We start from the raw sequence: 18,742 nt of genomic DNA, 5'->3' as shown, positions 1-18,742 counted from the left end.
TTTAATCTACCTAATAATTTCAATTAACCTATAAAAAAACTGAGGACTACGATAATATGAAAACTGAAATTTGAAAATTGGAAGAGAAAGACAATTTAGAAAACAATGTCAAAAAACTTAAAAAGTAAAATGAATTCAACCAACATTATCATCTTCCGAAGACTCGTCACACAGTCGTGGAAGTCGACGCTTCATTGGTGTTATTGAGGATCCGATAAACGATTTTTCAGAAGAATCAACTTCAATAACAGCACAAACATCCTAATTGTAAAAAAAATGGAAAATAAAAATAAGAATAATAACTAACAAAGTAATGTATCAAATGAAGTGTCAATAATAGTTAAAAGTTTGTACACAATATATTGTAACTTACTTCACTTTCTCCACCATCTTGTATTCCACATATGGAGATAGGTGTCTTAGACATACCATCTTCAATAGTATCATCACCAACCTAATTGAATAGATCAATAAGAAGAATAAGAAAACTTCAAATGTATCAAATGAAGTGACAATAATCGTTGAAATTTTGTTCAATATCGTAAGGAAAATAGAAAGTATACACAATATGTTGTAACTTACTTCACTTTCTGCACCATCCTGTAAACCACATATGGAGATAGGTGTCTTAGAAATATCATCTTCAATAGTATCGCCACCAACCTAATTGAACAGATCAATAAGAAGAATAAGAAAACTTCAAACCTAAAAAAAATATAGAACAATAGTATAAAAAATTATAATAATACATCGTCACATCTGTCACTATCTTCCACATCCTTTTCATCAGATACACTTTTTGTAACACCATCGTTTTCATTAGTATTAGAAGCAACCCAATTATAAGAAAATAACATACGTAAAACCATATGACAAAACATAAGTTACAAGTTACATTATTAAATATATTTCACATGTCTAACTTCAAACATAGCTGCCACAACAGCATGATCTTTCATATTACCAGAAGCATCCTAGTAAGAAAAAATAAAAGATAAATAATAAGAATATCAAATAATGTAATTGAACTAAATATATAACAATTTAAACTGAATTGAAAGAAAACATGGTATGAATTAATTATTGCACTCAATATTATTTACTTTATAAATAAGCCTGTCAGAAACATCAACCTGATGATTATCACAAACGATCTAATAATTGTGCAAGTGAAATACATAAAGAAACATAAGATATAACGAATATAACTTATATATATAATTTGTAGTAAAAAATACAATAAGCAGTACCATTATTGTTGTTGTTGATGATTTAGGTGACACTGATTCAACAACATTTGTTTGAATCGGAAATAAACCAACATCATCCTAAGTATGCACACAAAAAAAAACAATATGAAAGTAACAAATGAATAATTTCAATATGTAACAGAAATAAAATTGGTAAACAAAAGATTATAACTTATATCTTTACATACCGTATGATTTAATTCCGAAATAGAAGCACTGAAACCCTAATCTTTGACATTACGTAAGTCATCCTAATACGAAAAAAATTTAATAATGAACATATTAAATTAAGATAATTTAAGAAAATATGTAGTAAAAATCATTTAATAAACGAAACTTGATCCGTAGCAGTATTTGTAAATTTAAGATTATTTACATGAGAATTGCACTTATGAAAAACACAAACTCCTTGATAAGCAAACAAAAAAATAAATACAAAAACAAAAAAAAATACATATTGTAAAATAATATATAAACAACACAATAAAAAATTTATAATGTAAGATCCAATAAACTTTACCGTTGATGCAGATGATGGAGACAACAATGATTCGACAACAATTGTTTGCAATTGAGAAATGACCTCATTTGTAGGCAACGTCTTTTCTTGGTTTGAAATTTTACAAGTTGCACCATGGTACTTAGTAACCGTGAAACGACGCATATATTGTGGTGCCAAATTGTAATGGTCAATCTTAATTGAAAAAACAATACTTAGACCACATAAGCTTTCAAACAGGAAAGTACGTACCCAATTAGGATCAATACCACCCTATAAAAACATAATAAAATAGTATTATATGTAAGCATTTGTGTGGGTGTTTCAATATATATATATATATATATATATATATATATATATATATATATATATATATATATATATATATATATATATATATATATATATACAACAGTACCTACAATAAATTCATATTAACTAATTCACCAACATGAAGGCCAATAAGTTGAGTAGCATATTCATTAAAGAAAACACAACTCATTTGCTTATCATTATCAGCTACTTCAACTACCAACTTATACCTAAACAAAAGTTTTTAGAAACATCATATAAGTATTATAATATATATATATATATATATATATATATATATGTATATGTATATATATATAAACATACACTTGACGCGGGTTAATTATATTTTTCTAACATCCAGAACAAACATAGCGATTATCAACGAAAGTAGCCTTCTTATAGCATCTTGAACATTGGACGAACTTTCAATCATTAAACATATCTATGTCAATGATTGTTCCAACAACAGTGTACAGTGTACCCTTCATAAATGAAATATAGATATAATTAATTACATATTTACTATAACAATTCATATTTCATAGTAATAACATACTACCTCAATGACGCCTTTTTGTATATCACTATACATATTTTATATGGTTGTCACAGAAGGACGTTCAACTTGCCTCTCCGATTGAAGTAAGACATGCATCGCTTGACTATAATCCGACAACATAAAAAAGTAACGTATATTGATAAATGTGTTAAAACAAATTAACAAATAATAAATATAATAACACGGTTACTTTGATTTGTATGTAGCAACAATGTCTATTGGAAGATTAAAATACAATTCAGACCCAACTGTAGTTCTCAAACTTGGAACACCTACAATAGTAACAAATATAAAATTTATATATATATATATATATATATATATATATATATATATATATATATATATATTACATGTAAACATAATTAACATCTTATTTATAAAAAAATGAAATTACACCTTTGAAGAATACAACTTTGCAAGCCGTTACAATGAGTACAATTTTCATCTCCTTAAAACTTTTGATATATTCATCGGTGTACTTCATAGCCAACTTACCCCACAATGTTATACTCACTTTCATATCACTGTACCAAATAAATTTAGTAATAACCATCAACCAATGTTGTAACATATTAAATTATCGCAATTATATATATATATATATATATATATATATATGCTTAGGTTATTCTATTCAAAGTAATTATTGTGTTATTGTATGCATAAATGTAGGCCAATCATTTTACTTATTTTAAAAAAGTGATTAATACATATTATTTAATTAAATATAATTGAAAAATACCATCTAATTTAACTAGAAGGGTATTTTAGTCAGTTAACATAGATTTAATAAAGGAAATTTGCATATTTTAAGGGATCAAAGATTCTATTAATTTTAAAAATTCGATTTTACAAATTATAAGGTTTTTAGTTCGGACATTCTGACAGAATATGTTTGATTATGTTCAAAAATAACAAATTTTTTTGTAGAATAACAAAGTTCTCGAACCATCAATTGAAGAATTAAAACAAAAATTACATTAATTCTTATAGAATACATGTAACATTTGCTAAGAATTACATTTATTTTTAAAGAATAAAACTAAAAAAACTTTCAAATCGGGAAAAAAAACATCAAAATCTAACAAAGACACTAATACATTCTAAAAGAATAATGTTGCTAAGAATCACTTTCAATTCCATGGTCCATTCTTCAAGCATCAGCTGCTTCTGTGGAAACAAATCCAATGCATAAAATCAGTGAGAAAAATATCCATATTCCATTCCAACATAATTGGAATTCGTGATTCCGTTCCAACAGAATTGGAATTCGTGAATCCATTCTGAGAAAAATATCCATATTCCATTCCAACATATCAAATCCAACTTCTACAATGCCATTATCATCATGTGATTTCTCATGATCCAAGATGCAATTGCCACCTTGACCTGTACATGAGGTACTTCGGCTACTATTCCCTTCAGATTCTTGTATTCTTCCATGACCATTGGACTCTATATGCAAACTTAACTTGGTCATTAGTTATCCTCACAAAAGTTGATTACAACTTAACCAACCATGTATCAATTTCTCCAAGATTATAATCCCAACCTGCTTCAACCAACAAACAGAACAGACTTCAACCTAAATAGCTTTTTCAATGTTTCTTATGAAAAAGAGGAGATTTCAAAAACATCATTTACCACTCCCTGAATTTCAATAAAAATGTAAATATCCGAAAAACAATTTCAGATCAAACACCTAAAATCATAAACATCATTTATCACTCCTTGAATTTCGTTTTCACATATACACTGAAAAAAACCTAAAATCCCAAAAGCAATTTATAAGGAAAATCGATTTCAACAACAGGGGTTGGGAATCCTAATTTTTAACAAAAACAAACAAAAAAACCCAATTGGTGACTGTCATCCATGGAGAAGACAACATTAACATATGATTTCAGCATTTGATTTCAACATGAAGACAACATCAGATTTTCAAACAATTCCCTGATTTCAAAAAAAAAGAAAAAAAAGAAATCGGTGCTCTGATTTCATGAAAAAAAAAGCTAATGATGCTCTGATACTTGAATTTTAGGAGAAACAACAATGATACTCGATTTTCAAGCATTAAACTCGAATCACAGAGCAAGAGAAAAAGAAAACCTTTACCTGTAGAAGATGCCGGAGGCGAAGGTGGCACAGTCGAAGCAAACAAAGGCAAAGTCGGCGGTGCGGTGGCATTGCAGATCGGACGGAGGCAGACGAGATCGGAGCCGGAAGAGAAAGAGGTGGAAGAGAGAAGTGGAATCGAAGAGAAGAGGTGTGTGTATGATCGAAATGTCCCGCTCTATGAAGAACACGATGAAGGGCAAACCCACAAAGGGTCGCTGGTGTCGATTTGTTCAATTTAGGGTTTTAAGAATCGGTTTTTAGATAAAGAGGGGAAAGAGATTTAAACCGGAGAGATACCATGATTCTAGGGATTATTTTTGGAAGTTATTAAACAAATGACTAAATTACCCTTATTTATTTATTTAATTATTTAATTTTTTATTTAATTTTGATTGGCCCACATTTATGCATACAATAACACAATATTTAGTTTAAACAAATGAACCTAGCTCTCTCTCTCTCTCTCTCTCTCTGTATATATATATATATATATATATATATATATATATATATATATATATATATATATATATATATATATATATATATAATATACCTTTGATCAAAAAGAACAATCTTTCGCAATCCAACTTTACATGAGTTAGATGGTCGTGCTGTTTCCTCAAGAGAACCCCACTCACAAAGATTCCCAATGACATCTACAATTTAATAAGAAGTTAGTTAAGATTTTTCAATCCAATAACAAACGTAGAAAAACAATTTTAACCTGTAAGATATTTGTCGTCACCAACACGTGAACTAAGCTCATTGAACGGAAATAAGTCAAAAACATAACGTTGAAAGAGTGTTGATGGCAAGTGGGAAGCAGCAATTGATGTATCAGCAAGAAATTTAATAAAGATGTCCTTAAGAAGTGGCCGATATAATGATTGACAAGGTAAAATCGAGAATTTATATATCCTATAAACACATCCCTCTTGTACAACATCAGTAAACTTCCACATGAATGAACTTGCAACGGTTGCATGAATAGAAGATCCCTGTTAAATGCAAGTAATATCATAACATACAAAATCCATATCGTAATGAAAAGTCAAAAATACTTAATCAAATAAACTTACATTTTCATCACAAAGAATTAGATCTAAAGAGAAAACACGATCTGTTGAAGGGTTGTATGTTGTCCACTTACGTGAGACCATCACATGTACTTGCAACTTATCAGTAATGTTAGGCCTCCAATCACTTATCATCAGATAATTGGAACTGATCGTCATATCTTCCTATATACATATCCATAACATATTGCAATCAAACCATCGATATCCAACAAAAATCAAAATTGCAATCAAACGATCGATATCCAACATAAATCAAAATTACTAATAAAGAAATTGACAAGAAATTCGATTTAGAACAGCACCAGTGTGATCATTAATCAGTGTCATCATTAATCGATTAGTACATTCTTCAACAAACAAAAATTAACTAAGACTAACCTTGCACGCACAAATTCTGTATACTATGAAATCAAAAAAGAGGCAAGTACGTTTACTGATACGTGAAGCACAATATACAGTACCAGACGACAATAGTGATCGACAAGAGTTTGGAGACCCTGAACAATCGAATAAGTTGAAACATAAGAAGAGAACGTGGAGCTACCGATCGTTGGCAGTTAACAGCGAAGAAATAGGAATAAGGGATAAGTCGGATATATTCAATGGAGATAGACGATATCAGGTAGGGCAAAACGTTAAGTTAAAAAATCCTAATCAATTAAAAAAGATTAATAAATAAATAAATAAATAACTAAATTACATTAATAGCCATAATGGAAGTATCAAAGGGATTGTAGTTGTTAACTTACTACCGAATGATTGAAGTTAGTAAATGGTGCGTATATATATTTCCTTAAAAAATTATAGTTTTTTAATAAATCAAATATAATATATGAAATTTTTGTATTAAAAATAAGGATGAACAAACATTACATGATTATTTATCTGAAATAAAAAAAAAATTGTACCTGTTAAGAAATAAGTCTCTTCATGAACTTATGCATTTATGAATAGGATTATACCTATATCGGAACTTGCAATGCAGTCATTCAATGTTGTTTATACCATGTAATGGTAAATTATAGAAACTTCTTTGTAAACAACATTCTTTGTCATATTGTTACCACACTTCTCCTTGTTTTCAATATAAAAGTGAAGACACGAGAGGTTACACGAGACGCTGTCACGTAAAGCTGACCATGTGAAAAAACAGGTTTCACCAAGAAAGCACATACATGATTAAACGTTTGCCCTTGACTTTTGTTGATTGTCATAGCGAAGCAAACTTTGACAGGAAATTGTCTTCTTTTAAATCTAAAAGGCCATGTTGTGTCTGATGCAGTCATATCAATCCTCCCAATTAATACTTTCTCTCCAATATGAGTACCGGTAATAATCACCGCCTCCAAAACCCTCTGACTAATTTGTGTGATGACCAACCGAGTCCCATTGCACAAACCTCTTTGCAAATTTAAGTTACGTAACAAAATGATAGGTGCACCAACCTTTAAGTTTAACTCATGGTTTGGAATTCCTGAGAACCGCAACGTGTTAAGAAATTCTGAAGAATACATAATTTCCAATTCGGAAAAATTATCAGTACTTCGACAAATCTCATCAGCACTTAACATCTCATGCATGTCACCAGGCATCTGTAAATTTATCATGTCAACATCATCGTTTTTCTGGCAAAGGATGCATCATTCCTTTATGTAAGACATGTCATTAAGTCTACTCAAAATATCTGGGAATACAATGGATGTAACAGCATCAATAGGATTATCAGCAACAGGAATAAGAAGATCATCAGGTGTAGTGATCCATGTACCATCGTCTTCACCTTCAAGTGTACACGTAGGAAGCCGACCAACACCCATATCAAGAATCCATTTACTAAATTCACGCATTTTTATAAGTTCATCACCAGTAATGTTTTGATCAGACAAACGCATGTTCATTGTCAAAACAAAAAACGACATGAATTCCATAGACCTTCTGATTTGTTTATACAAGAGGACACAACATCAGAACGGGATCCATGTTGAATAACAGGCAAAATTTGACGAAAATCACCCCCAAGAACTACCACTTTCCCTCTGAAAACTTTGTTTTCAGATCCAGCAACATAATAACGACATACATCACGAAATGCACGATCAACAACTTCAAATGAATAACGATGTTGTAGTGGAGCTTCGTCCCAAATAATCAGCTCAGCAATATTAATCAACTCTGCGAGATCTGAGCCAACATCGATACCACAAGTTGAGTCTTTATCAATATCAATAGGAATATTAAACCTGGAATGCGTTGTACGACCACCAGGTAATAACAAAGATGCAATGCCAGATGACGCGACTGATAAAACAATCTTTCCATGCGATCGAATAGAAGCAATAATTGTTCTCCACAAATATGTTTTGCCTGTCCCTCCAGAACCAGAGACAAAATAAAAGCCACCTGTCTTTTCATTGACAGCATTAATTATAATAGTATAAACTTCTTTCTGTTGCACATTTAAACCACTGTAAAGCTCATTGAAAATCCTTATTTCTTCTTCGACGTTGTATGTCCGCTCAGCAGCAATTAACCTATTCGAACCTATACTTAACAAACTATGGTTTAACTGAGGTAGACCGGGGAAATCAACCAACGAACGACAATTCCCATATAAAATATTATCGATATAAAGCAGAGTGTAGTTTACCAACTAATCATGCGATAACATTAGATCTTCATTATCAAGCAATCTACGTTGATTATATGCAACATCTTCTGATAAAAACGGGATAGAATCCCAAAAAAACTTTTCTTGATCAGCAACATCACAAAATAACAGAATAGTTACAAATAGTTCTCGAAGTTGCTTTCCTGACTGCCATTGGGAAGCCTCTCGGATTGACTCAACCCATTCACCATCATCTCCTAGTAACCTCAACGCTTTGCAAGCAGACATATAGGTCGGATTCTCAACACCATCAACAGTGCGAATATCTTTAAAACTGCAGGGTCCACGTACAACATTTAGTAGCATACGAAGATAATACCTTTCTCCTTCATTTGGATTTACAAAATATAACCGACCAATAACCAAACCATTTTTACGTGGCCTCCATTCCTTAACATCCCCTTTTTCATGCCATGTAAACTTCGTCGGGAAGTCTGAATAAGTTAACAATCGGGCTTCTTCATATAATTGATTTGCTCTCATCCATTCAGTAAACTTAGACACCGCAGATACCCTCCTATCCAGAACTTCTGCAATATCATCATCTTCTCTAAAGTAAACTCTTTGACAATCCTCTTCATGAAATGGTAGTCTTTCTACTGCAACCGAGCGATATTGCATCTCAAATCCTAACAATTTCCAACATGCTTCTAATACAGAAATGTAACGACAATTAATATATTCTTCGATCTCATTCTCGTTGTGCAACATCGATATAAAAGATCGTGTTCTGTCTGGACCTTCCAAAACAACAGTGGCACGATCATGGCCTTTATTAATGTAACTAAAAAGATAATTAATCAGACTTCCTTGGTTGCAATACTCAACATTTATATGACAACCATATCTGACAAGCAAATCGACATTATGAGGAACAACGTATCGGTTATCAAGCATGATATCCTCATTACCAACTTTAACTTTCGAACCATCGTTAGACCTCTTATAACAGGGCCAACCATCATGCCTAATGAAAGTTTCATCGTTATATTCCTTAGGGTACCCTTTAGAACAACTTCCATTGTGCATACATGCACTTAAAGTGTTAAGCTGGCCACATGGACCATGCATCATGTGACTACGAACAGCTTCAAAAACAACTGGGTCATTTTCCTGAGAAGGCAACTCTGCCGATACAAATTGATCAATCTTTTGGGATGTGGTTATTTTATCTGGCGGATGAAGAAACACAAGACAATAACAATGTGGCAACCCACGTTTTTGGAACTCAATTGTGTAAATAACTACATACACATATAATTAAAATTATACAGCAAAAGAACATACATTAAAATTAAAGACGAAAACAAATATATTAAGAAAACATATCGGCTTTTGTACGACCAAAATGATGTTTTTTCCTTATGTCATTCATCAGCTCATCAAGCTTAATCTTAAACATACGCGCAACAATGTCAGGTCGATCGGTACTTGGTTGACCAGGTACCATTTGTTGAATATGACGTTCAATTTCTGGCCATTTATGGTTGCACGTCATCGTAACAAATAGATCCGGAGTTCCAGCCTAACGGCATATGGCCATTGCATCCTGATATTGTTGTATCTTATGCCTCGGTCCACCATTGAATGATGATGGTAGTATAACTCAACGACCCACATATGAAGCACTTGTTTCGCCTTTACATAAACTATCAGTCAAACCATGATACAACTCGGAACGAATAGTCTTTTGGTTTCTCTTATACCATTCTAAATCATGTTCAAGCACTGCAGCGTAAGCATCAACTATGAATGTATGAAACAAACGACCAGATTTATGTAGAGTTTTACCTTCAATTAACCGAAAATGCAAACGAAAACAATAATATTCCCTCAAGGTAACATTCTTTCTTTTGTGTGATGTAGAATTACTCGATAAAGGGATATTTAAATGGAACCCATCTTCTCCATATGGGAAAAGTAACGGATACTGCAACGCCATAAAAGATGGATGCAGTTCACTTATCCTTCGCACAGTACCATCACCACAATCCTCAATAAGTACATCACGAGACTGTATAGGACTACCATCACCTGGAATCAATGCAGCTACTTCAGATACAATTGGTAGATTATACTGTCTCCCGTATTTGGTTCGGTTACCAATCAATCGAATCTTAACCGACTGTGTTGATGACTCATGGAACCTATCTTTAGCCATACGAAATGCTTTAACCAATGAGTTATTCTCATCTAGCATAGACATGACTTCTTGAACCAACAGTCGAAGCATAGTTACATCTGATCTTGTAGGAACACAATTGCGTAACGCATAAAATCGATTATCGATTTCATTTTCAGTATCATAAATGTACAACTGCGCAAATCTAGGACGTCCATCCTCGTGTGTAGGTAACAAAGTACCGATTCTATGGTGATTATGACCATTCAAATGAAATGTATACGGACCTCTACCATCATTACGACTCGTATGTATCTTTCCTCCGGTTGACGTGAACGCAAACATACGATTTAAAAGCTTAATATGTTTTCTAAAAACTTTTGAACGTCGATCACCGTTGTAATCCAGTAAGTTCCACAACAATTGAGGAGGTTGCATAAGCAAAGGCAATTTAATCTTCCCTTCACTACAACATATGGAGAATTTTCGAATGGATGGCGAATACGTTTTAATGGTCCGCTCCTCATACCATAATATAGCTTCACAGTGTATACATGTGCGAGTTGCATCGCCACAATCCCAATACGACAACATACGACCTAAAGAACATGAATTTAAAGGAATTAAATATAAGGAAATGACATGCTATTACAAAGTTGGAAAAGTGATTAATATATATTCAAGGATTACGTTGAGATTGTATAATTTGTGATGCATTAGAAGACGAACTTCTTGCGTTATCCACAGTTGGTATGTACGAATGTACAAAAAAGTTATTTGTTGTAATCCGATCATTCGAGTTAGCTGTTATAGTCGAATGTAATGAATTCCCACCAATATCAAAAGTTGTATGTGAAGAAATTATCCTATGAGGTGCTGGCCGATCGGAAGTGCGCATCTCTTCGTTGTTGAGAGGAGAGGCTAACAAATATATATATATATATATATATATATATATATATATATATATATATATATATATATATATATATATATATATATATATATATATAGGGAAATGATCAAATGAGAACACCTAAAAGGTTGAGAACGCGAGAACAAGTATATTCATTTGTGATTCCATGTATTCATTTGTGGAGAAATGATAAATTTTTACGCACAATCAACATGAATATGCTTTTTCTCTTCAATTGAAATTAAAGGCGTAAAAATTTATCATTTCTCCACAAATGAATACATGGAATCACACATGAATATACTTTGTTCTCGCGTTCTCAACCTTTTTTATGTTCTCATTTGATCCTACTCCTATATATATATATATATATATATATATATATATATATATATATATATATATAATATAAATGATACATATCCTTGATCAATGTAAGTAAGAGACACAACAACAAAGAAATGAGACACACCAGAAGAGGGTCTACCACGATTCTGACATGTGGAGCTAATATTGTCAATGCTAAAAGTTGGAGGTCGTCCTCTTACCCGAGGACGACCTCCCCGACTTGGTCTCCTGACTGCTGGGGCATCAAAGGTATTAGAAGGTAAAACAATAGAACTTCTACCATTATGCAGACTATAAGTTCGTACCACCTAATGTACAACTGAGTTATTACTTGTACTTGGAGCATTCAAGTTACTCATTATAGTCGAATGAACTGGATTCCCATCAATACCAATAGTTGTACTTGAAGAAATTATCATATGAGGTGATGGCCGATTGGAAGCGCGCGTCACGTCGATGTTGACAGTACAGGCTAATAAAAATTTATATAATTTAAATGATACATATAGTTGCTCAATGTAAGTAACTTACTTACAAAAATAAGTATACAAACCTGATGAGAATGCCATGTTAGGTACCGAATTTGAAGTAATAATATTCTCACTGACATGTATACTTCCATGTTGTGAATACCGATGAGCATTGTCACCAACAAAGTAAGGAGACACAACAAAAGATGGTCTCCCACGACGACACCTTGGGGATGTAATATCGTCGATGCTATAATCTGGAGGTCGTCCTCTTACCCTAGGACGACCTCCACGGCGTCGTCTCGTGACTTGTTCGTCTTCAATAGTATCAGAAGGTAAAGCGGTAGAAACATCGGTTGTTAACGGAAAATCAATGTCACTTGAATGAACGGACGTATTACCAAGACTATCCATTACAATATATCTGTTTCGATAACATATTATACATCATTAGATCCATAAAGAAAGCGTTTTATACACTACTTAAAAGACAAATAACATATTGTTATGCTTTAACATAAACAATTATCAATTAAAATCTATTCTTTGCATAATTGACTTTCTTTATTGTTTTTATGTTATAACATACATATGAAATTTGATTGTTATTTTTAGAAAATGTTAACTACTTCAACTATAACCTAATAGCAATTTTTTTGGTTTCTCTATATCATTATAAGACAAACATAAATTAAACAATTTTGAAAATAAAACAGTACCGTAGACATATAAAGGTTTAAAAAAATCTAACAAAAAAAAACTAATAGCTAATCAAAGTAAAATTCTACTTTACTAATATGGTTTAAATGCAAGCTGCGCAAATTTTGTTGATATCAAAAGACACACTGCAAAAAAACAGTAATATATATTACAGATAAAACACTCTCATTTAATATTTTGAAACACAATATATTGTATAATAATAAGGAAAATATGATTCATAACATAGTTGACGGTAAGCGAACCAACTTGACCCGAGACACAAAAATGATATATTTTCTTGATATTGCACGATACGTTGGAACAATAAGCGAAGCACTTGTGTCATATAGATTCATTTGAATTCTATGTCCCCTACAAATAATTTATACTTTTCAATAAAACATTTGATTTTCCTATCATTTTACTTACAAAATACTTATGAAAAAATTTAATAAAAATATTTATCTTACAATTAATCTTCCAAAAGTATTATAAACTTATCTTTGAATTTAATCTGTTTGCCCGAGACAATGTTTCCAACAAAATCTACATAAAATGAAAACATAAAGTAATAACATATTTATATATATTTAATATATGTAATTGTTAATATGATCACAAAATAAGTATGGTTTTATATTTACCAATTATAAGGTTTCGAACAACACTGTCATGCACAACTATTTTAATACGAAACACTAATGGATATAAAGGAAATACATTGTCAACATCCACCTCTATCGGAGTGAGTTGTGTCTTCTCATTGATAATAATCTTTAAATCACCATAAATGAAACAGTAATTTTAATATCTCGGGTATTCATGGAAGTGAAATTTTTCTACTTGAAATCACGATAACAAAAAAAGACATCACATCAAATGATCACCATATAAATGAAATAATTCTTCTGGGACAAAACCTGCCATTTTTTTCTCTAAAAATATTTATGTATACATTTATAATTACAATTGTAAAAATAATTTTATAATAAATTTAGATTTCCTTTATTACGTTTATAATGTATTAGCTGATATGATTAACAGCTTTCATATTAATTTGGCAAACCCCAATGCAATACTTATTAAATTTCATATCAGTATGATACTAAATTAAAAAAAAAAAAAAAAACTAAACCATAAAATCTATTAAACATGTTAATACTATTGACTAAGAAAGAAAAGTTAAGATGATGTATTGTTTCAGAGAAGTACATACCAAAATAGAATTTGTTTGTGTTCACAGATATCATAAAGCAATAGATAACCTGTATAGCAAAACATCTTACATCAAAATAAATTATAACATAAACACATCTACAGTTTTACTCAAGAACAAACAAAATGTTGCAAAATAATACAATATTGTTTTCTGTATCACGTTGTATTTACCGACAAACAAAAAAAAGCAACAAACATACTAAATAAAGTTGAAAATGCAATAAAATATTTAAATGGGTAAACGATCCAACTTATCCAATTTCACCAAAATCAAATAAATTTTGTGGTATATCACACTTAACAACATATAAACAAACATTAAAAATAAGAAAGTAATACATAATATGAACTTGAAACCTTGTATCACCCTTAGATGTGTTCCAATTTCAGAAAACCCGAGTAATTGAACCACAATGAAGAAACGTATGGAGAGTTGGAGACACAGAAGGTTTCGATGTCATAAAATGGACACAGTTCATTAAAACATTTAAATAGTACGAATCATTATGCAAAGCAAAATCGGGTGTAATGGGTTATATAAGAAACGGTTATACCCACTAACCCTCAACTTTAATAACATGGTTCCTACACTCCAATAACCTTGACAATGATAATTCTATTAGTGCATTCAACCGTTTTTTTAATTGATTTAAGTAACCTTTAATTTAACAAATAATAGATGAAAAACAGCAAGAAAAAACCAACACGTATCATTTCACTTTTACTCATTAAATATCTTACATCTCAAACCTTTCTACCTGCTTAATCGAATTACAAAGTAAATTTTTGGTTAAATAATTTTTTTTTATTATCTGTGTTTTTTCAACAAAAATTGAAAACCACATATAAGGTAAAACACTAAAACTGCAATTAGGGGTAAAACGGTCCCAAAAAAATTAGGCAGGAGGAGTAAAATGGTACAGAATGTTTAAAACAAAAAAGGTATCCATTATATTCGTACAAAAATATTACATGTATTTTGATTTCAAGATTTCTAACTGCATTCACCTAATGATGAAATATTGAAAATTACATATATAAAACGATTGTAAATATCCAAGAAACGTTGAATAACAGTTAACTCACATCTATATTGTAAAAAAAGTTAAAATATTTATCTATTTAAGCAATGTACTTTCAAATATAGTATCATATTTTTAATAAATTTATGCTATTTTTTTATTCATATTTTATTTGCCATCCCATAAGCATTTCAATACAAATCGGGGAGGAGGGGTAAAATAGTCCACAATCATAAATATGCAGGAGGGGTAAAATGGTCCAAAATCATTAAAACGAATTAGGAATTTGTTACATTAAAAAAAAACATATTTGTTTTATTGTAAAAAAAATTTAAAATTTAAAGTATGATGCTATAACTTAAACTATAATGCTTAAATAATAAATAAATAACATAATTACTTTTTTATTATTTGTTTTTTTACAGAAAAACTCTAAATGACCTGTAACATAAAACATTGATAATACAAGCAGGGGTAAAACGATTAAAATCATTAACAATGCATGAGGGAAAAAATGGTCCAATATCATTAAAACCAATTATCAATCTGTTAATGAAAATTCATTTCTATTTGAATGACATTATATGATTGGTAGATTTTCAAAGTAAAAAAGATTTAATAGGAAGAATGAAAGTGGGATGCTATGATAAACAAAGCAATGAAAGAACATTGTTATTTCTTGCATATAACCATTATGCTATGACAACCCTTAATCATTTCAATACAAATGGGGGAGGGGTAAAACGGTCCAATTTCAGAAAAGATGCAGGATGGTAAAACCATCCAAAATCATTATAACAAATAACGAATATGTTACAATAACAAAAAAACACATACCTTTTTATTGTAAATAAGAATTACAATGTAAAGTATGATGCTATAATTTACAATATAAAACAATTGTACATCTCTAACAAATGTATTGTAAATAAAGTTAAAAGATTTAAGTATTTAAGCAACATACTTTCAAATATAGCATCATTTTTAAAAAAAAGTTATGTTATTTTTTTATTCATGTTTTATTTGACAACCCTTAATCATTTCAATACAAATGGGGGAACGGGTAAAACGGTCCAATTTCAGAAAAGATGCAGGAGGGGTAAAACGGTCAAATTTCAGAAAAGATGCAGGAGGGGTAAAACCGTCCAAAATCATTATAACGAACAACGAATATGTTACAATAACAAAAAAACATACATTTTTATTGTAAATAAGAATTACAATGTAAAGTATGATGCTATAATTTACAGTATAAAACAATTGTACATATCCAACAAATGTATTGTAAATAAAGTTAAAAGATTTAAGTATTTAAGCAACATACTTTCAAACGTAGCAACATTTATAAAAAAAAGTTATGATATTTTTTTATTCATGTTTTATTTGACAACCCTTAATCATTTCAATACAAATGGGGGAGGGGTAAAACGGTCCAATTTCAGAAAAGATGCAGGAGGGGTAAAACCGTCCAAAATCATTATAACGAATAACGAATATGTTACAATAACAAAAAAAAACATACCTTTTTATTGTAAATAAGAATTACAATGTAAAGTATGATGCTATAATTTACAGTATGGTGGATAAATTTTTAAAAATTCTTCCAAATATGCATCAATCCACAAAATGTCACCATTTGATAATAAAATGTCAACCACACCTCCACATACGATTGCTTCATTAGAAACAGGACAGACAGAACATGGTAATAGTATATTACCAATATCCATGCATGCAAATGTAACAGAATGAAATATCTCCAAATGGAATTGGTCATAAACAACAAAATCATCTATAATTTCCCTATAATTAAAAAAAAAACATACAACTCATTAAATATAGACATAATATATAATCAAAACAACATCACATAAATACATAATATATAACATTACATAACATAAAAGAGTTTCATACTAATTACAACAAAAAAGAGTATCATGTTTACTCTGTATTAAACACAAAAAGGCATTCAACATAGTTCACCTACAATATGTTTTTCCATGCTATGACATTCTCTTTGGCCATGTCCATAGCATCCTCCATTTTTTGTCTTGGAATGGTGATGTTTAGCATATGGTTGATGTATGCTATTCCATCATCAACCGTTGCCATTGGATGTTCTGTGACAAACATGTGAATAAGCTTCTCAACACGTTTGGATGGTGAGTACATCAAAACGTGTGGGAAATTGATTGGAACAAACACAGTCCTGTGTTCAACATAGAGATGTTCAATCTCTCTGAATTTGTGTGCCCTAACTATCGACTTGAAGGGTCCCAAACATTCATCATTTAGAATTACAATCATTGACAACCCATTGTTTTCTTCGGTTGGCATATAATACCAGTTCCCCAAACTTGTATACCCAAGGCTTTTAGAAAAATGACCAAGCATCTCAATTTTCATTAAATCGATGTTGACATGAGAAATAAAGTGAACCTTTGTCTGCTGATACGCCTTACCTGGGTAGTCTGTAAAGAACCCACCATGAACAACACGAATCGTGAATCTCTTCTCGTTTGCCTTCCCGTATTCTACAAATGGTTTGATTGTTGGTGGTTCGGCGCTTACACTCCATAGTTGGAAGTTCGGACGTGACCACGAATCAACATTCATCGTCGATTAAATTGATCGTGGAAGTTTTTTTCAAAGAGGAAGAGCAAGAAATCGAAGTTATCGTAACGTAATGAATATGTGAGAATGACGAAATTGACATAAGGGAAGGGTTTAAAAGGATCATAGTTCGGAGGTGAAGGGACGTCGACTGAGGCCATCACTTCTCCGATTAATTGCAGGCTACAGGGGACGTAGATTTTGAACGACGGTTACGACAATGATTACCCGTTTTGTATTATAAATTAATATAGTATTTACATCAATATCTATAATATTAATTAAATGTAATATCCATAGTAGCTTTTTTTTATTAGCATACAAAAAAATAAATTTATATATAAATTTATAATAAATATATAAAATTAATTTTTTTAATTCATATGGGTTAGGGTTGACCCTCATTAGGTCATGTACAAATTTGAAAGCAAAATTAATGATCGGGAAAATTAACTAAAGTGTAGTTACTCATAAATTAGAATAAAATTTATGGTATATTAAACATATAAATGAAACAATAATTTGCAAAGTAAAATACCTAAGTAAAAATAAATTTAACTTTAAAGTAGCTTGTTACTTCTTGCATGTAAAACAAACATTAACATTAAAGACAAATTTTTTTACTTTCATAAATGTAGTCCCCAAGTTGTCAATAATAACATACATAAATATAGGTTATTGTTGTGACTACAATTAAACCGCAATTGAAAGATATATTCAAACAAAATTAGTCATTACAACCTAAAAATGGAAATAATTGGTTTCCTTCTTCAACACATATATAAACAAATAATTTCAGATCATATAACATAAAACAACATAATTTGATGA

At 30.7% G+C, this 18,742-nt stretch overlaps 1 protein-coding gene across 1 annotated transcript; it reads right to left on the bottom strand.

Moving 5' to 3' along the window:
• Positions 1-7,729: 7,729 nt before the first annotated feature.
• LOC145163413 (uncharacterized) lies at positions 7,730-9,995 on the bottom strand. The gene is made up of 3 exons (XM_079082255.1): positions 9,839-9,995; positions 8,540-9,741; positions 7,730-8,479 (listed from the first exon to the last, which is right to left on the bottom strand). Exons 1-3 carry the CDS (start codon positions 9,993-9,995, stop codon positions 7,730-7,732), a joined length of 2,109 nt encoding a protein of 702 aa, XP_078938381.1.
• Positions 9,996-18,742: the final 8,747 nt, after the last annotated feature.

This window comes from Lactuca virosa, chromosome 3 (assembly GCF_052849685.1).
Source record: "Lactuca virosa cultivar CGN04683 chromosome 3, Lactuca_virosa_CGN04683_v6, whole genome shotgun sequence".
NCBI classification, from domain to species: Eukaryota; Viridiplantae; Streptophyta; class Magnoliopsida; order Asterales; family Asteraceae; genus Lactuca; species Lactuca virosa.
This window is presented reverse-complemented; position numbering and strand designations above follow the sequence as displayed.

Excerpts from the sequence above, each read along its gene's own strand:
- LOC145163413 (XM_079082255.1), bottom strand. The coding sequence starts at position 9,995 with ATGACGTGCAACCATAAATGGCCAGAAATTGAACGTCATATTCAACAA. Across the intron at positions 9,742-9,838 it reads GAAAAAACATCATTTTGGTC|TTATTTACACAATTGAGTTC; the intron begins GTACAAAAGCCG and ends ATGTGTATGTAG. Across the intron at positions 8,480-8,539 it reads TCCCGTTTTTATCAGAAGAT|TTGGTAAACTACACTCTGCT; the intron begins GTTGCATATAAT and ends TCGCATGATTAG.